The sequence below is a fragment of the Chrysemys picta genome, chromosome 1 (genome assembly GCF_011386835.1).
Source record: "Chrysemys picta bellii isolate R12L10 chromosome 1, ASM1138683v2, whole genome shotgun sequence".
In the NCBI taxonomy this organism is placed as follows: Eukaryota; Metazoa; Chordata; order Testudines; family Emydidae; genus Chrysemys; species Chrysemys picta.
The window spans coordinates 192,792,167-192,813,026 of NC_088791.1; the positions used below are offsets into that span (position 1 = coordinate 192,792,167).

General features: G+C 45.2%; 1 protein-coding gene across 1 annotated transcript; it reads left to right on the forward strand.

The window, feature by feature from the left end:
* The first annotated feature begins 2,817 nt into the window (after nucleotides 1-2,817).
* On the forward strand, nucleotides 2,818-5,548 carry LOC135977286 (uncharacterized). Its single transcript, XM_065577305.1, has 2 exons — nucleotides 2,818-3,794; nucleotides 4,789-5,548. Exons 1-2 carry the CDS (start codon nucleotides 3,218-3,220, stop codon nucleotides 5,262-5,264), a joined length of 1,053 nt encoding a protein of 350 aa, XP_065433377.1. The 5' UTR covers nucleotides 2,818-3,217; the 3' UTR covers nucleotides 5,265-5,548.
* Nucleotides 5,549-20,860: the final 15,312 nt, after the last annotated feature.

The following is a 20,860-nucleotide window of genomic DNA, read 5'->3' on the forward strand; positions in this document are numbered from 1 at the left end:
ATTCATCTCCCTCCCTTCCTCTCCATGTAACCTAATTCATTTCTAGTCCTTCCCAGCATCAGCTGACACAAATCTTCTGTGAAATGAGCCACCTGCTATTGCTTTCTCCTGCTCAACACTCTGACCACTGCCAGCTGTTGCCTCTCTGAAGTGACAAATGCTAAGTAGGAACCATTAGTAATCTACCCTTCTTCAGCTTCATTGAGAAGCCTCATTCTTTGATCCTCTGATTTTTTTTTTTTTGCTACTGAATTGTTCAATAGATTCATTCCTTATGGAAAAATCCTATAGAATTTCGTAAGGATAAAGCCAACCAAGTTTGATAGCCACCTAGTAGAGTTCTAGAGAAATTACTGTACAAACCTATAGAACATAATAGAGAATTATGCTTTCTATAGGTTTTGTTAATCATCTCATCGATGTCTATTGCAAAGATATAATTCTCTATTAAATTCTATAGGATTGTTCATAAACCCTCTTAGATTATTATTTTCTATAGTTCTTTTCCAGAAAGGGTGTTATATGTAGCTAGGGAACTCCTTGGCTGTAACCCAGGGGTAGGCAACCTATGGCATGGATGCCGAAGGCGGCACACGAGCTGATTTTCAGTGGCACTCACACTGCCCGGGTCCTGGCCACTGGTCTGGGGGGCTCTGCATTTTAATTTAATTTTAAATGAAGCTTCTTAAACATTTTAAAAACCTTATTTACTTTACATACAACAATAATTTAGTTATATATTATAGACTTATTGAAAGAGACCTTCTACAAACGTTAAAATGTATTACTGGCACGCGAAACCTTAAATTAGAGTGAATAAATGAAGACTCGGCACACCACTTCTGAAAGGTTGCCGACCCCTGCTGTAACCATTTATTATTGCTGTATTACCTATATTTTGAAAGGCAAGAAGTTTACCTTGTTGTTTAATTAAAGCTTCAGTTTAAAAAATAAAGAAAAGCATCTTTGCAAAATCCAGAGTCTGGAATCCCTTTGTCAATATCTAGACAAATATCAGCCCTGGGGAAATGGCGGTAGAAGGGGAAAGAGGGAGTGAGGCGCGATAGAGAAGCCAGAGGACATTGAGAAAGAGCGAGCTAGAGCATAACTGAAGGAGAACAGGTAATGAAGTTGAGGTTTTGACTGGGAGGGCTGGCAAGAGTCCAAGATGGACTGGAAATATTCATGAAAGAAGAAGATTAGGAAATTCAATTTAGGATTCAAGAGGAATCTGACATCAAAGCAAATTTGAACATTTCTGCTTCAATTAACCTGAAACTAAAGCTCCATCAAAACACAAGGAACCTACTCTACATAATTCCATGCACCTCTGTTAGAGATAGAGACAGGTACAGGAGCACTAAGCAGTCAAAGTTTAACAGTGGTGTCAAAGCCAGTTAGTAAATACAGTACCTTTGTATATTGATGGTGCTCTGCCTAAATAATTTCCAACTTCTTGGCAGATCCTCTCATAATCTACTAAATTTCTCATTCATCTACTGTATTTATTATGTGCATGTAACAAGCCCAAATTCTTAATTAACTGAGATCATTGTTTTCTAAAACAAATGTAGGGAGGTTCCATTTTTGATGGCAGAGAGAGAACAAGCCATTTGTTTGAATTATGAAGTATACTCCTACTAAACAAAGCCAACTAAAACTGCACAGCTAGCTAGTCACAGATGCATATTTAGGTTACAACGGAAGTTAGGAGGACTTTCAGTACACAAAAATAACTAACTCCAAGAGAAATAAATATATAACTACGTTGGAAATTTTATTTCTCACATCAGAAGCCTACATGTTCAGACATTTGATTAACTTCTCCCCACAGAAGCAAAGACTGTTCCTACTATCGTGTCAGGCATAGGCACTGACTCCGTGGGTGCTCCGGAGCTGGAGCACCCACAGGGAAAAATTAGTGGCTGCTCTGCACGCACCAGCAGCCAAGCTCCCCTCCCCCCACCCACGACCCACCTCTTCTGAGCGTGCGCGTCCCCGCTCCTCTGCCTACCTCCCAGTGCTTCCTGCATTGCTTTGGCGGTGTGCTGAGGAGCGGGAACACAGCGTGCTCAAGGGAGGAGGCAGGGAAGAGGTGGGGCCGGGACAGGGATTTGGGGAAGGAGTCGGAATAGGGGCAGAGAGGGGGCGGGTACTTTGGGGAAGGTGTTGGACTGGGGGTGGGGCAGGGGTGGAGTAGGGGCGGGTGGAGAGGGGGGGTCAAGCACCCACCGGCAGGAGCAGAAGTCGGCACCTATGGTGTCGGGTGTCTCAAACAAAATCTATAAAGTAGATAATAAAGTAGATATCAAGTAAGGAGAATTTTAACCAATTGTTACTCAGAGATAGCCCACTACTTTTTGAACTTTATTTAAAATTTGTTTCTATAGTTAACCTGCATTCATAACTGCCAAAGTCACTAGGAGTTTTGTAGGAAATGTAACTAATGGATAAGGCCCAGAATATTTACATTGGGCTAGATTCCCCTTTTGTCTGTGCACCCAGGCCTGACTCCCGGGGAATAGGTGGAGCCTTGACTCCGCCTCTCAACAAGCTGGCCAGCACAGTGTAGGGTGACCAGATAGCAACTGTGAAAAAATGGGACAGAGGGTGGGGGGGTAATAGGTGCCTATATAAGAAAAAGTCCCCCAAAATGGGACTGTCCCTATAAAAACGTGACATCTGGTCACCCTAGCACAGTGGAGCGAGAGCCAGTGCAAGAAATGTGGTGATTTCCTACAGGTTCAGCCCAGCAATAAATCACTACTCTCTGGAGGAAGGGAGAAGCAGGGAGGGAACTATCTCAGATGAGTGTCTCTAAGGCCTGGTCTACACTAGGCGTTTATGTCGAAGTTAGCGCCGTTACATCGAATTAACCCTGCACCCGTCCACACTGCGATGCTATTTAGTTCGACATAGAGGTCTCTTTAATTCGACTTCTGTACTCCTCCCCGACGAGGGGAGTAGCGCTAAATTCGACATGGCCATGTCGAATTAGGCTAGGTGTGGATGGAAATCGACGCTAATAGCTCCGGGAGCTATCCCACAGTGCACCACTCTGTTGACGCTCTGGACAGCAGTGCGAGCTCGGATGCTCTGACCAGCCACACAGGAAAAGCCCCGGGAAAATTTGAATTGGAATTCCTTTTCCTGTCTGGACAATTTGAATCTCATTTCCTGTCTGGACATCGTGGCGAGCACAGCAGCACTGGCAACGATGCAGAGCTCTCCAGCAGTGATGGCCGTGCAGTCTGTGAATAGAAAGAGAGCCCCAGCATGGACTGATCGTGAAGTCTTGGATCTCATCGCTGTGTGGGGCGATGAGTCCGTGCTTTCCGAGCTGCGATCCAAAAGAAGGAATGCAAAGATCTACGAGAAGATCTCTAAAGACATGGCAGAGAGAGGATACAGCCGGGATGCAACGCAGTGCCACGTGAAAATCAAGGAGCTGAGACAAGGCTACCAGAAGACCAAAGAGGCAAACGGACGCTCCCGATCCCATCCCCAGACATCCCGTTTCTACGAGGCACTGCATTCCATCCTCGGTGCGGCCGCCACCACTACCCCACCAGTGACCGTGGACTCTGAGGATGGGATACTGTCCACGGCCGGTTCCTCGGACATGTTAGGGGACGGGGAAGATGAGGAAGGAGATGAGGAGGGCGAGGCAGTCGGCAGCTCTCACAACGCTGATTTCCCCGACAGCCAGGATCTCTTCATCACCCTTACAGAGATCCCCTACGAAGCGTCCCCAGCCGTTACCCCGGACACAGAATCTGGTGAAGGATCAGCCAGTAAGTGTTGTAAACATCTAAACATTTATTTTTAACAAAACAGGAATATTAACAATTAAAAGAATGGGTTGTTCATGATTAGTGTGCCCTAGGCGCTTAACGGTTTAGTCATGGGCAGTGCAAGTTTTGAAAAGAAATCTAGCAATGTCCAGTTTTCAGTGATTGTCCTGCACAAGCCGCTCTACTGTTTATTCCCTGCTACTGCAGCTACAGTAAAATGCGGTCAATATGTCCGGGGATAGAGCAGTAATCCTCCTGGGACATCTCGATGAAGCTCTCCTGGAGGTAATTTGAAAGCCGTTGCATGAGGTTCCTGGGGAGAGCGGCCTTATTGGGTCCTCCGAAGTACGACACGTTGCCGCGCCACGAGATTATCAAGTACTCGGGAATCATTGCTCTGCACAGCAGGGCGACATACGGCCCTGGTCTTTGGAGGCTTTCCCGGAGCATTCTCTCTTTGTCGCTCTCGGAGATCCTCATCAGGGTGATGTCGGCCATGGTGACCTGCTTTTAATTAGGTAGGGGAATGTTAGTGTTGGGACTGCTTTCCCGTTCCTTTACAGAACTGTAACCGCTGGTTTGCAGCCACGCGGTGGAGGCGGGAGAGGGGCAGCCGAAAGGGATCGTTCCCGGGGACAGCCGCGAGGGGGTGGGACAGGGGCAGAGTTCCCGCTTGCCGGATTGCTGGCAGCAGGGACTGACATTGCTTTAAATGTGAAATGAGGCCAGTGGTAATATAAAAGTTTTAAACTGCCACAAGTGTATGGCTTACCATGTCTGCCTGCAACAGAAATTCCGTTGTGCTGCCCCGCTTCTCAAATGTGCTGTTCAAGACCCCAGGCACTGAATGCGAAGGCCGAGAATTCGACCTTGTGCTGAGTGCGCATGTGAAAGGTGCTGTGCATGGTCTTGTTCACAGAGAAAGACTATGTTCTTTGTTCACAACTACATTTATCTTTCTGAGGAATTCACTCCCTTTTTCCCATTTCCACAGCCACATCTGCGACTGTCTCACAACCTAGCCTGGAATCACACTCCCAGAGGCTAGCGCGGATTAGGCGTAGGAAGAAGAGGACACGGGAGGACATGTTCTCTGAGCTTATGGCCTGTTCCCAAGCCCAGGCAGCACAGCAGACCCAGTGGCGGGAGAACTTGACCCGAATGCACCAAGCCAACATGGATCGGGAGGAGAGGTGGCGGCAGGAAGACCAGCAGGCGACTCAAACGCTGCTTGGACTACTGAGGGAGCAAACGGACACGCTCTGGCGCCTTGTGGATGTTCTGCAGGAACGGAGGCAGGAGGACAGAGCCCCGCTGCAGTCCATCTCTAACCGCCCTCCCCCGCCACCAAGTCCCATACCCACCTCACCCAAAGTGCAAAGAAGGAGAGGCGGCAGAGTCCCTGCTAAGTCTCACTCCACCCCTGCAGAGAGCTCTAGTAGCAGAAGGCTCTCATTTCCCAAAATGTGAAAAGTTCTTTCCTTCCCGCCTGACACAAGCCCACGTCCAAGTTTCACCTCCCAATGCCATGTGTAGTTGATAATAAAAAATTCGTTTCTGTTAACTACTGTTTCAATCATGTTCTTTTGGAGGAGGAGGGGAAAGGGGGTTGGTAATTGGACAGGACAGTCTCCTTTGGCAGGGTACATAGTCGGGGGCAGGCACAGCAGCAGGGCACATACACAGTGCAGTGATGCAGTGACTAGTTACCCCGGTTAGTCTGGGAGGTTGTTTTCATGTTATGTTGGGGGGGGGGGTTGCTCTGTGACTTTGTGGCGGGGGAGGGCAGTTACAGATCTTAAGCGCCGGTCCTTAGGCAGGATCACAGAGCCACACAGCATGGGATCTGTAACCGTCCTCCCCCTGCCACAAAGTCACATATACCCCCCATACACACAGTCCCGATCAGGAGGGGTGACAGGCTCCGTTGAAACAAGCATCCCACCGCAGCGGAGCCTGTCAATCCTTGAGTTTAGAAGCTGCATTCGCGTCACAACACTACACCCGCTCCGCACCACAGTCTGCGTCCCAGTTTTAAAAAATTCCCGCGAAAACAGTATTAAAGAAAACGGTGTGCTTTAACAAAGTAGAACTATTTTTATTTCGACACGTGTGTTGGAGGGGGGGTGAAGGGGGTATGTAACTGGATAGGATAGTCAACATTAACTGGGTAAAGAAACGGGGGCAGGTTTAGCTTCTCAGTACACAAACTTTAAAGTCACAGGTTACCCTGCTCACTCAGGAACTTTGCTTTCAAAGCCTCCCGGATGCACAGCGCTTCCCGCTGGTCTCTTCTAATCGCCCGGCTGTCTGGCTGTGAGTAATCACCAGCCAGGCTATTTTCCTCAACCTCCCACCCCGCCATAAAGGTCTCCCCCTTGCTCTCACAGAGATTGTGGAGCACACAGCAAGCTGCTATAACAATGGGGATATTGGTTTCGCTGAGATCACAGCGAGTCAGTAAGCTTCTCCATCTCCCCTTGAGACGGCCAAAAGCACACTCCACCACCATTCTGCACTTGCTCAGCCGATAGTTGAAGAGTTCTTTTTCAGTGTCCAGGGCGCCAGTATAGGGCTTCATGAGCCAGGGCATTAGTGGGTAGGCTGGGTCCCCGAGGATGACTATAGGCATCTCCACATCCCCAACAGTTATTTTGTGGTCCGGGAAGTAAATACCTTGTTGCAGCCGTCTAAACAGACCAGAGTTCCTGAAAACACGAGCGTCATGAACCTTGCCCGGCCATCCCACGTAGATGTTGGTAAAACGTCCCCTGTGGTCCACCAGTGCTTGCAGCACCGTGGAAAAGTATCCCTTTCGGTTAATGTACTGGGTGGCCTGGTGGTCCGGTGCCAGGATAGGGATGTGAGTTCCATCTATGGCCCCACCGCAGTTTGGGAATCCCATCGCTGCGAAGCCATCTATGATCGCCTCCACGTTTCCCAGGGTCACTACCTTTGGCAGCAGTACATCAACGATTGCCTTCGCTACTTGCATCACAACAACCCCCACGGTAGATTTGCCCACCCCAAACTGGTTCGCGACTGACCGGTAGCTGTCTGGCGTTGCAAGCTTCCAGAGGGCTATGGCCACTCGCTTCTGTACACTCAGTGCAGCTCGCAACCGGGTGTCACTGCGCTTCAGGGCAGGGGACAGCAACTCACAAAGTTCCAGGAAAGTTCCCTTCCGCATGCGAAAGTTTCGCAGCCACTGGGATTCATCCCAGACCTGCAGCACTATGCGGTCCCACCACTCAGTGCTTGTTTCCCGTGCCCAGAATCGCCGTTCCACAGCATCAACATGACCCATTGCCACTGTGATGTCCTCGGCGCTGGGTCCCCTGCTTTCTGACAGGTCTGTGCTACTCTCAGACTTCAGGACATCACCGCGGTGCCGTAGCCTCCTCGCCTGACTTTTCTGCATCTGCCTCAGGGAAACCTTTATGATAAGCTGCGAGGCGTTGAGAGCGGCCACAACTGCAGCGATGGTCGCAGCGGGCTCCATGCTCGGAGTACAGTGGCGTCCGCGCTGTCAATGACTGGAAAAGCGCGCGAACTGATTTCCCGCCGGCGCTTTCAGGGAGGGAGGGCGGGAGTGATGGACGGATGACGACAGTTTCCCAAAAGCACCCTCGACTCATTTTGTTACCCAGAAGGCATTGCCGGCTACACCCAGAATTCCAATGGGCAGAGGGGACTGCGGGAACTGTGGGATAGCTGACCACAGTGCACCGCTTCGAATGTCGACGCTTTCACCGTTAGTGTGGACGCACAAAGTCGAATTACTGTCCTTAGTGTGGACACACACGTTCGACTTTGCAATATCGATTCCAAAAATTCGATGCAAGTAAAATCGAACTACTCTCGTAGTGTAGACAAGGCCTAAGGCACGATGACTTTGGGGTTACTCCTGGAATGGTACAGCTTATCCACCTTTCCTTGCTCATGACTATGCATAATGGTACAGTCTAGCCCTTATTGGGCCAAGTCATGGATGCAGCACACAGCTTGAGAGGCCAGGATGCGCAGTAGGCTTCTACCTATGGTTGGGGGAAGGGAGGAATCCTTTTCCAAGCCACACAATGGCAGTGGAGATACTCTGCAAATGTTCCTGCAGAAGCCCCTGCAATTGCTGCTCTCTCCAGTAAGGGAGTATGACTCGTGGAATGACCAGCCTGCTCCCTCTACGCTTGCCTCTGCTTTGTCCCAAACCTCCCACCTTCCAATGCAATTTACTTGCACCGAGTTCAATTCCACAGCCTATAAAAGGAGTCTGTACCTGTGCAGGTCCCCCAGTTCTGCCCCTAATTTCCACAGAGAAACTTCACTGGCTCCGTGGGATCATGGACTTCCATGATCCATGAAGACATGGCAAGATTTAGCCCAGTACAAATGATTTGTTTACATATTGCCTATGCCTGAAAATGAGTTAATAAGCTTCAGGCATCAGAGACTGCCAATGGTGTCCACTCACTCCAGTGCTGGACACAGTATAATAACCTACACAGAACAGGAAAGGTATACTGGGCCAACTCTTCAGCTGGTGTGAATCCGCATCGGGGCACTGCAGTCACTATTACTGCAAGAATCTATCTGCCTAAGGTATTTGTTTGACCCCCATTACCATAGTATCTGAGTGCCTCCCAGTCTTTAACATATATCTCCTCACACTACCCCTGTGAGATAGGGCCAGGGCCGGCTCCAGGCACCAGCTCACCAAGCATGTGCTTGGGGCGGCGCCTGGAGGGGGGCGGCGGGGCGGGGCACTCCGGTCCGAGAGCGGGGCCGCAACTGGGCTCGCTGCCCTCCCCGTGGCGCTCCAGCCGCCGGGGAGAGCGGAGCCGCAGCGGGCTCGCCGCCCTCCCCCCAGCGCTCCGGCCGGTCGGGGAGAGCAGAGAGCCGCGGCAGGCTCTCCGCCCTGCTCCCGGCACTCTGGCTGCTGGGGAGAGCGGAGAGCCCCGGCCAGGCTCACCGCTCTCCCCCCGGCGCTCTGGCCGCCGGGGGCTCGCCGCCGGGGAGAGAAGAGAGCCCCAGCCGGGCTCTCCACCCTGCTCCCAGCGCTCTGGCCGCCGGGGAGAGCGGAGCCGCAGCAGGCTCACCGCCCTCCCCCCGGCGCTCCGGCCGGTTGGGGATTGCTGGCCCGCGGCCAGGCTCGGCGCCCTCCCCTGCCGTGCTGGGGGGGGTGTGGCTTTTTTGCCTAGGGCGGCAAAAAAGCCAGAGCCGGCCTTGGATAGGGCAGTCCTGTTATCCCCTTTTAATACTAGGGGTCTCCCAGCTCTCAGGAGTATGTTCTAACCACCAGGCTAGAGAATATTCTGATGCAGGGCTCCCTCAATCTCTCCTGTTGAAGCCGTTCCATTTTGTACAAATACTTAAATAATCCTTGGGTACGAGTGAGAAAGAGACTGAATGTCTCCATAGCATGGTGGGTGGGACACTCGCCCAGTCTCCAGTCCCCCATGCTCTACAAGTATTTGATTATTTCTCCACAGTGGGACAATTTCAACAGGAGAGACTGAGGGAGCCCCACAGCAGGGTGTCCCATAGTTCAGTGATTTGAGCGCTATCCTGCAAGGTGGGAGACGCCTGTTCAAAACGCCTCTTCCCATCAGGCGGAGGGGGCAATTAAACTCAGATCCCAGGTGAATGCTGTAACCAGTAGGATAAAAAAATTCTAAGGGAGAGGCCACCTCTTCTGCCTGCCACTAAATCTTGAATGGGCCGATCTGGTAAGTGTGCTCTGAGCATGCCTACATGTGAGATAAGCAGGGCAATGCCTATTTTCACCAGCTTTGAGGATGCCCCTGGGGCTTAGGTGTGAGATGGCATCTGGAGGCCAACAGTGAGGCATTGTGCACATGCCCAGAGGCAGAAATTTAGGTGCCTACAAGGCTAGGCAGCAGCTGAGCAAGGAGTTGGGGAGGTGGTAGAACTGGGATTTAAGCACTTAAATCCCTTTGTGCCTCTGGGCTTAAGTGAGTTCTTAAGTGACTTAAGAACAGGTGGTAGAGCAGGAAATTGAAGCCATCTAGTGCTCTAACCACTGAACCATCCTTCCTCACTAGTCACTCCCTTGAAACCAATAGAACTGCACCCATTTATACCAGCTGAGAATGTGGCTCAGGGTGTTGTTTCATTCTGAGTTGCTTGTATAACTAATTATGAAACATCAAATTCATTTTACCTAAATGGGCTTGAATCCAAGTGGACAATCCTAGGTCAAGTGGTTTTATTTCATTATTATTTCTGTACCACAAGTGTGTATGGCATTTCACAGATAAACTTATGTAGAAAGGTCCCTGCCCTGAAGAGTTTTGGAATCATAGGTGCTGGATCTAGGGATGCGGGGGGTGCTGCAGCACCCCCTGGATTGAAGTGGTTTCTACCTTACACAGGGTTTACAGTTTGGTTCAATGGCTCTCAGCACCCCCGCTATACAAATTGTTCCAGTGCCTCTGTTTAGAATCTAAGGGTATGTCTACATTGCAATTTAAAACCAGCAGCTAGCCCGTGCCAGCGGACTCAGGCTCACAAGGGTGGGACTAACGGGCTGTTTAATTGCAGTGTAGACATACCCTAAGTTAGACATGGTACAGGCAAACTAGAACATCTGTTTCTTTGAACCACTGGAGCACCGTTTTATGTTTTTAAAACCAAGGAATGTTAAGGTAATTGAATGACAATTCCTAAATCTAATAGAGGCACATTTTTGCTTGTGACAAGCTAGAATTACATTATATCACAGGGAAAGAGTAAGCATTAAATCTTGCATAGTGATTGGAAGGTTACAATATTGCTATTTCATTAGCGAAATTTATAACAGTATTTAGTGACTGCTACAGTAATAGCTGTTATCATCTGTAACCATAGAAATATTTCATATATTTTATTATTAAAGTCAAACTTATTATTAAATTCATAAAAGCTGAATCTTAATATTTACTTAGTAGAAAGCCTAATTTAATGGAAAGTCATTTCTATAATGCTGCAACATTAACTACACTTTGTCCTGAATCTATAGTTATAAATAAAATTAGCCCTGATTTCAAAGTGCCAGATTCTGGTCCCCTTACTTACGTTGAGTAGCACTTCACTCCACAAAAAATGCCATTGATTTCAATAGAACTTTTAACAGAGTCATGGTCTTTTCAGGTCAGAAGGGACCATTACTGATCATATAGTTTGAACTCCTGCATAAAACAGAATTTAGACCCATCCACTGTTTTCGGTAGTGGCAGTTTTCCTAGGGTAAGGGCTGTGCAGTGTAAGCAGATTAGAATTTGGCCCAAAGCATGCAATGTTGATGATGTAAAAGTAACTACTGCAGCTCCCTTTTAAGGTGGCACACAGACAGAACTCACTGGCAAGCTTCTCCTTTGTTTTTTAATGATCCTGTACTTTGCCCTGTTTAACAGACTACCTTGCTATTGCAGGATTCTATTCACTGAAATGAACTATTGGGACTGAAATTCAACTCCCCCTACTTCTTAGCTGCCCAGTTTACAAGCAGGCATTCTTGAGACTTGAGAACAGTGGACATTGAGGCCCAGATCAATGGGAGTTAGGTGCCTAAATACCTCTGAGGATTGGGTCACTGGGCCCTAATTCGAGAAAGCACTTAAACATCTGCTTGAGTCCATCTCTATTCAGAACATACATAGTGATGTGCTCCACCAAAGTACATGCTGAAGTCAGTGTGACTTAAGCACACCTTTAAGTGCCTCCCTGAATAGGGAGTCTTTTTTAAACACATCTTTAAGCTGATTCTTATTCAGCACAGAACTTAAGCTCATGGTTTAAATTAAGCATATGCTTAAATTCCATTGACTCCTACAGGCCATAAATATATGTTTTTTAAATTAAGCATGTACTGAGATTGAAAATTAGGAAAAACTTCCTTACTGTCAGAGTGGTTAAGCACTGGAATAAATTGCCTAGGAAGGTTGTGGAATCTCTGTCATTGGAGATTTTTAAGAGCAGGTTAGACAAACGCCTGTCAGGGATGGTCTAGATAATACTTAGTTCTGCCATGAGTGCAGGGGACTGGAGTAGATGACCTCTTGAGGTCCCTTCCAGTCCTGTGATTCTACGATTCTATGAATAGGGATAGTTTTCTGCCTTATCCACCCCTGTGGGGCACTGTACCCCTAAGAATGTTGGCAGGAAAAAGTTGCTGCACTCTTCTGAGCTAATTGTGCCTGGCTTTTAAATGGGTCATTTAGGAGGACAGAGGGAGTATGCCTTTGCCCTCCCCACACCCATGCACTGCATGAGGGCCACAACAATCTATACCCACATTCCAGTAGTTACAGAAGTAACCCAAAAGTCTGCAATTGAGTTCTTGAACTTAAGTGTTGGCGAGTGAAAATGATTTTAAATTCATCTTTATGTTTGCATCTGAGGTTAATAATAAGCATAGAGACAAGGTGAAATTCCATTCTTGCTCCTTTCTACCACCTGGGAGAGAGTGAGTGGAGGGCGGTAGCAGCCAAGCTAAAGAAGTCCATTCTATTCTGCCTGTGTGTGGCAGGAAGGCTTAGCTGGGGGGACTTGCTGCTGCTCCATCAGGGCCTGATTCAACACCCACTGAAGGCTTCCATTTATTTTAATGGGCATTGAATCAGGTGCATAAGAAGCAGTGAACTCTACCCATAATGCCCACTGCTAGAAAGTACCATACATTGCAAGAAGGTTTAGATCTGGCCATGTTGCTGTGAGATTGTGCATTGTCTGGAACTCCTGTGCTCCTGAGAATTCTAAGTCCACATTCTGCCCCATTCCAGCCCACTTATGGGATGAGAGAAAAACTCTTCCTGTATCCTCTTGCCCTCCTGGAACACCCATGAAAACAGAGCAGAATGTTGCCCTTTGGGTCCATGTTAATAAATTTTAGGAGAAATATCAACCTGAAACCACAATTTAAGTGAGGCTATAACATGTTAAGACAATAAAATGATATACGACTATGCAAAATATATCCTAGTAGTTTTTCCTATTACAGCATATTTATTGACCCAAACTAAGTTGGTTACCAAGTTCTGCTGCTTTAGGAATAGATTATAACTGGTTTAATATATCTTTCAAAGCATCCTTCTTGTTTTAGTCTCTGTCACCACAAGCAAAATACTGAAAGTAGTGACAAGTACAATATCAATAAACATAATAATAATTGATTTTCAGGAGATGAAAAATCTGAAATTAGTGGCCATTTCCCCAAGAGCATTGTTTGATTAATTCAATGTTCATCTTAGTCTTTCTAAGTTGGTCTAATACTGCTGATCTGCTAAGCAAGACTGTGTGTGATGAGGCTTGTGGTTAGGGCCCAGAGGAAAATAAAACATATTGCATAGTCCAGCAGTTTTTTAAAAGGAAACATCATGGACTGAAAGAAAACTATTGCCAAAAATATAATGTGGAGATGCTTAAAGTTGTTAGTTTCATGCACCATTTATGGGGTTTGGGGGTGGGGTGGGGTTTGTTTTGTTTTTTTACCTACAAACTTTACTTATGAAGACTACCATACCAGTGGCTGACGAAAGTTGTAGTACACTGCATCACACAGTGCCATCATAGACAATTCTGGACAGTCACCAACTGAAAGGACACAGACAACCTGGTCCAGGGGCCTACACAAAGAGGACTCCAGTAGAGAGAATGAAAAGCATCATTATAACACCTGAGTGTTGTGGAATAATGTTTTTGTTCATTTGTTTTTCCTTCACCTGAAATTTCCTGAGCATTATACTTAATTATGTTCTTTTTCTCATTTCCCTGCATTTTGACCTAGACCTATAAAAAGAACTCAGGTAATATAAACTTGTTATAATAATCTGTGCCTCTGAGTCCAAAAGTACAGTCTGCAGTGAAAGGTACTGTAAGTAGACCCCTTTTACCTGTGAAATCGAGAAAGCGCCACAAAGGTGTAATTTTGAGACTAGGAAGCTTTCTCACCAGCATATTCAGTCCATTAGTGATTCAGACATAGTTCATTACTGAAACAGACAGCATTCATAATGTTTAGGCGATGGCATTCTGGTCAGTCCTTAATAATATCTAAATTGAGCTCTCCTTCTTGGGCTTCCTTTCTTCAGAAAGTAGGGAGAAATCCTGCACTACAGGAACTGTAGTTAACTGCCTGACTCTTTGCACCCAATGTGGTTTCGAAGAGGAAATAAAGAGCATTTAGAGTGACTGAATCCCATCACATCTTCCAAACATCCTCATTAAACTGTTATAATTAGGGTTGTGTTGTTTTCTTCATTTTCTCTCAATAGTCTTGGCTGGCAAAGACAGATGCCTTTAGCCCTCTAATAAATTAATTATTAATGTGGGAGTTAATAATTCATGTTAATTGGTAGTATAAGCTACTTTCCCCCAACAAATGTGAGCAAAGGTCAAAACTTGTTAACAGCAGAGGTGAAATCTATTTTTGAGTTTTCTTTCCCATGATATATCAAACAAGTCAAGATATGGCTTGGAAAATTTTACTGTATTTCAGAGGACAAGCAAATTCTGAGGGCAAAGGTCTAGTCTACACACTACATTTCAAAGTACTGTCATTAACTGGGCATTTGCACTGCAGTTGTCATATCGAAGGATACAAAGGACCTGCAAATCTAGAAGGCGCCTCTAGAATTAGTAGTACAGTATATATCTGAACGGAAGGCTATCAACAAAAAGTTATGTCGGTAAGGTGACAGCTTAAATAATTATAAGACATCAATAATTATTTTTAAATAGCTTTTGGTTAGTGCATTTCATGGTCAGTATGTGCTGTTTTTCCTGTGGGGGGGAGGGGAATTGGTTCAAATAACAAAATTTTGAGCTTGAAGCTAATTATTTACAGATCAAATAACTTTCTACATTCATTCTTTGCTCTCTGAATAAGACAGAACCACCATTCACTTACTGCATGTATTGCACTATTTAATTAATATTAGTTTCAATTCAGAATAACTATACTGTTAATTTTCCTGTTATTGACTCTCTCAAACATGCTCTTGATCTGTAAAATGCAACCCAAATCTGCTTTTAATTTGATAACATGTTTGAAAAAGGTCATGTGAAGTCACATTTATTTAGCAAGCTAAAATGTCCCCATTTAAATAATACATTCATGTTCTTCGTTCAATAATCAACAGGAAATAGTCTTTTTGTTTTGTTTTGTTTATAAAACAGAGGTTCACAAATGTACAATGTAGAAGATATGAGTAGACATTTGGAACAGCTTAAAAGGAATGAACCAAAATAAGCTTTGAAGACAAATTCTTCTAATCATTTTTTAAAATTATTTTTAAGGAATTTACACAACACGAGGTTTTCACTGTGCTCATTGTAACTTACATTTCTATTTTCTATGAAGATAATGATATAGGGCCTGATCCAGCTCTGACTAAAGTCAATGGGAGTTTTTCTAATGGTGTCCAACAGGCATGCAATCAGGCTCAAAGTCAGCAATAGATTCTCTTCCTTGGAAGGCCTTGAAACCTGCTGGTTGAAAAGATTTTCTTTTCTGGCATAACTAGTAGCTATTCACTCTTTTCTCATATGTGTCGTGCAAAATCAAAGTTGTGTTTTGCAAAGAAGATAAATCACAGCTCAGGAAAATATACAGCAGGGGTCGGCAACCTCTGGCACGCAGCTCGCCAGGGTAAGCACCCTGGTGGGCCAGGACATTTTGCTTAACTACTGCTTTGGCAGGTTTGGCCGGGGCCGCAGTTCGCCGCTCCAGGCCAATGGGGGCGGCGGGAAGCCATGGCCAGCACATCCCTCGGCCCACGCTGCTTCCCGCCACCCCCATTGCCCGGGGACGGTGAACCGCGGCCAGTGGGAGCCGCGATCGGCCAAACCTGCCGACATGGCAGGTAAACAAACTGGTCCGGCCCACCAGGGTATTTACCCTGGTGAGCCACGTGCCAGAGGTTGCCAACCCCTGATATACAGGGATAATTTTATAGCATTGTGCTTTAATGTGAGGCAATGAAAAAGTACAGATTGAAAAAATAGCCTTTTTGAATTTTTAAAGATTTTCACCATAAAATTAGATAGTGTCGCCTGAGCATAACTTATTAACCATATTATGGACAAGTATCAGACACACTGATATAGATCATCTTCAGTGATATGCAGGTAAGACATGCTGAAAAATAGGGAGGGAGGGGCTTAAGCCATGCAAGGTAGAACGTAACATACCCTACCCTGGAGCAGACACTAACTCATCATTGTTGCAAAACCAAGGAATCTTTCTTACGGTCTTCTACAGTAGGTGCAGAGTTCACTGTGCCGGCCTGAAAACTCACCATCCTTTTACTGTTTCTTGTAATCAGTAACAAGGATTCATCCTTGTGTATAGTAAATAACAGGGAGAATCTTTGTCACTAAGTACAATTAACAGCTATTCAACACATGAGATGAAGGAACCAATAAGCATTCAGGCTATAAGTCCATTATTTATTTCCTGTTTGAGAATAAAATTGATTTTCTCCACTTTATTCTCAAAAACTATCACTGGATACTGGTGGTGCAGTAAATGTAGTTCAGTAATTTACAAGACTGGATTAAAAAAATCAATCTAAAATATTTATATAAGGGTTTGTCTATATCCATCTGTTGTCTCTTTTCTGATACTTAGATTGTAAGCTCCTTAGAGTAGGGTCCGTCTTTTAGCTCTATGTTTGTACAGCACCTTGCATAATGGTGTCTTGGTTCTTGATTAGATTTCCTAAGCACTCCAGTGCTTACACATAATAATTAATAAATGGCCTCCATTACCATACTATCTGAAACATTATCCGCACAACAACCCTGTGAACTAAGGAAATTCCTTTAGAACCGTTTTACAGAGGATGAAGCAGAGAGAGACTAAAGGTAAGCCAACACTGAAAGGTAAGCCCAGGGGTCAAACTCTGGCTCAAGCCTAACCCCCCTTCCATGCTATCCCAGGACTCAGACAGGAATGCAAGGTCTGTGCCTGAGTCAAGCCGGGTCCCAGGGTTCAAGCCCTATTGCTTTGCAGTGTAGATGCAATTCCGCTGGACTCATGCCCTGGGAGTCCACCAAAAGTATCCCACAATCCCATGGGCTGACTTCCTTTGACTTGTGGACAGTCAAGTTTTCCCATATTGCACCACAAGCAAAGGGCTAGTGCAGACACATTTGGGGAGGGCATTAGGAAGTCTGAGATATGAGTGGTTGGACTCAGGCCCACGTAATGCAGTGTAGGCGCTGGCACCCCAGGTTGGGACCTAACAATTCCTAATGTGGAGTTACAAATGAATGTAGATGCTCAAACCCTAGGCTAACAAACTCAGGGTCTGCTAACTTGAGTCCTACTAAGCATGGGCTTACATTGAAATGTAGACATGCCCTAAGTAACTTGCCCCAGGCCAAGCAGAAAATACCTGGCAGATCGGAAAATTGAAATCGGGTCTCCCAAGCTCCAGGCTAGCAACTGGACCATCCTTCCACTCTGAATAAAATATTAAAAAAATATGCTGTAGGTAAAATTCATGTACTGGTCCCCAAGGGGTGGATTGGATGAGGAAATATGTCTTTTCCATCAGTCAGTCATTTGGTTCTGTGACATGGTTTTTTTTTTAGACTGTAAGCTCTTTTGGTAAGAATTGTCTCTTACTATGTGTCTGTATAACATAATGAAACCCTGATCTCACTTGGAGGTCTCCAGGTGCTACTGTCATATATATATAATTAGTAATAATTCCATAGAAGTATTGATAAGTTTAATGACATTGAATATAGAAGCATTGTTTTACCAATCATCTTATAGACATTCAATTATAGTAGCCACATACAGAGGAATTTCACCATCTACTCCATCCCCACCTAAGACTACCAAAGAACTTGAAGGCAGAAGAACTGATGTAGTCCTGCTGGATTTGGGAAGAGGATGTTTGGAGCTGGAGCAGGGAGTGCACATCTCTAAGTGCTGGAGAGCCCAGCTCTGCAGAAGGCCTTTTCCTCTGCTGCCATGTAAATCATCTGTTACTGCTACATTTCCCAGGAGTTCATTCCTCCTGGCACAAAGAATAACCCAAGCCCAAATGTACGTTGGTGGACTTAGGGAGCAGGATTTGGCCCTATTTGTATTCTCCCTGTTCTAGGCATACACTGTGGATAGACTACGTTGAGAATATGCTACATTTCTCAAAAAAAGAAAACCTGTATTTTCTGCATGCTGTTCTGAACTCAAAAATGGATCTATTTTCTGTGCAAAATTTTAAATTATATCAACATTCTGAGCAAATATGGACCTAGGTGAAAGTGTAGACTTTGCATGAGAAACGGGCACAAATGTAGCTTTTCCACATGGTATTGATGCAGAAACAACTCTTACACATATAGTGAAATTCAGCAGGGCCTGATTCCCCACATTCTTGTATCTTATGCTGCCTTCTGGACCAGTTCAAAGTGGGCATACAATGTTACAATGATTCTACAAAAGTAGCATCTGACACCTCCTTTACATTCTCCCTGAAAGAGATGTAAAGGACTACACAAGATACAAAACAGTTGAGAATCAAGCCCATAGTGTGCAAATTGATGTGCAATGATACAGCAAACGTTTCTGCACCAAACTCCATATAACATCCATTTTGAATTCCACTCAGCTCTAACTGTAAAACATTTCTTTTTTATTGTGGCTTTGTTTACCTCTCTCCATATGAGTTAAGAAGAAATCCATGGTAGGATGGAGAAAAATCAGAAGAAGAAAATGCCAGTGTCACACAACTGGTAATTAAGGGCTTCCTCCTGCAAATAGTTACCTTTTGGAGCTAGTGAGGAACCAGAGTTTCTGGTTTAGATGAACTGAGTTGTTGTTTTTTTAAATTTCCATTCCAAAACAGAACAAAAAATATTTCAAAATTTCCCATGAAATAAAATATAAATAATTTGGGGTGGATGGAAATATTTCATTTTGATACAACTGAAATATTTTTTGTTCCAATTTTGACCTTTTTAACTTTAAAAAAATTGTATAAAAAACAATTGGTTTCATTTGGAAAAGTCATTTCAGAATGAAAAATCAAAATGTTCCCTTCCAAACATGTTGAAACAGAATGTTTTGACATTATCCCAATGCTTCATTGCATTTTGTCTAAACGAACTCGTCAAAATAAACACATTTGGGTAAATATTTTGATTTCAACAAAAGTGGCATTTTCCGTCCAAAAACGTTTCACCAAAAAAATTTCTGACCAGCTCTATTACTAAGTATATACATGTGCAGGAGTCTGCATACACCATCCTCGGAACCTAATTCAATGGGACTATTCATGGTTGTCCGTATTACGCTCATTAGTAATTGTTTGCAGGATCTTGCCCAGTGTGTCTTCTTTCTTCCATTATCATTTCCCAAAGTCTGTAAGTGTTACTAATGTGCAGCAGAACGTAGCTGGGAGCAGGTTGAATCACAGACATGAGTAGTCTCTTGTGCTCTACTCACATGGAAAGGGGATAGAGCTAACAGGCTCAAATAACAGCCTGCTCTTGGCATCAGCTGCTGTTAATTTTCTTTGGTGTGCTTTGACTACCTGTCTGAAAGGGTGCTGCAGTGCAGGAAGGAAATTTTTTAAGAGATTAAACTATTATTGTTTCCTGTGTGGCTGTCTTAGCTATGTATGAAAAAAAAGCTTTAAGGGCACTTGAAAAGAGATTTGTCTGAATAGCAAAGTTGTTGTGATTCATCCCCTGACTCCTGTCTCAAAGAGTCGGGATTTGGCCAATTTCCTCAGGAAAGTGGTTGATTAGGGCCCATGGATTTATCCCTGGCCTACATATAAGATGTCATAAAGGTGATGAATGGTGAACTCCCCATCACAGGAAGCTCCGAGTTTATAAAAGCTATTTTTAAGGGCATGGAAGGAAAATACGTCTCTTGTATTTTTGCCAAAATGCTCCAGTGGTTAAATACCCCTTTGTAGCTGCTAGTAATTAATGATGCTGCTTATCAAAGACTGTTGTATTTTCCAGTTTTACAAGTTTGTTTGAAAAATTGATTCAATGTGTTTCAGTGTTTACCCAAAAGGATATCAGGGAATAAAAATAGAATATTTCCACAAAAACCAGCATTTGTTGCTCGTGTTGAATCTAAGCACAGTAATATGTTTTTCTGTCCCACTGCAGAAAAGGGTTTAACTCGTTTTTTTCCCCGTAAAGAGCTGACATAGGCAGTGCAATTTACTGAGTGCAGTGTAGGACAATTAACTGAACCTACCAATTAAAACTGCATTGTTCCTGATGAGGACAGACGTCAGTAAAACTTCAGCAACACTTGAGTTTACTGAACTCCTTCCATAACCCACCACTATACTTACGGTACTTCTCTTGGTCAGCCTCTCTTCACTGTCTTCCAGTATAATCTGGGCTGAACTTATGGGTGGGTGATATGGGCGCCAACCCAGGGTGCCATGGTCGGGGTGTGCCGTGGTCAAGAGGCAAGGAACGGGGCAGGCCTGGGGTGCGAGGCAGCGGAAGGAAGCTTAGAGCAATGAGAGGGGGAGTGGTAGGGGAGCCTGGGTCAGTGGGAGGGTGGGAAGGCAGCGGGGGCCAGGGGTGATGTGCGGATGGATGGGGAGCCCAGGAAAGCAGCAGGGGCCAGGGGTACCAAAATACAAGTTCGCCAGGGGTGCCATTTTCCCTAAGGCGGGCCCTGAGTATAACCTTCACACACAATCCCCACAACCCCTAATTCACTAATTTAATTTTAAAAATGAATGCTTAGGCAAAGGGAAAGCCACTTGAGGCACATACAACACTAAACACATCTCTTGGTCTTCCACAGTGGGATTGTCCGTGCTGTGATCACTCCTCAGGGCCAGCACCTGACATTTTATTGATCAGTAACTCACTATTCCCACTTCTGACAGAGGTGTTACTTATTCCATTGAGCAGCTGGGGAAGCTGAAGCACTGAAAGATGAAGGGCCAGATTCTGATATCCTCCTTTACATTATGTAGAATTTTACCAGTCCACTGTTAGCACCACTTTCCACCACCCCATTAAACAAACAAGAACAAAAATTTGAAGGTATGCTCCTAGCCCGATCCTGC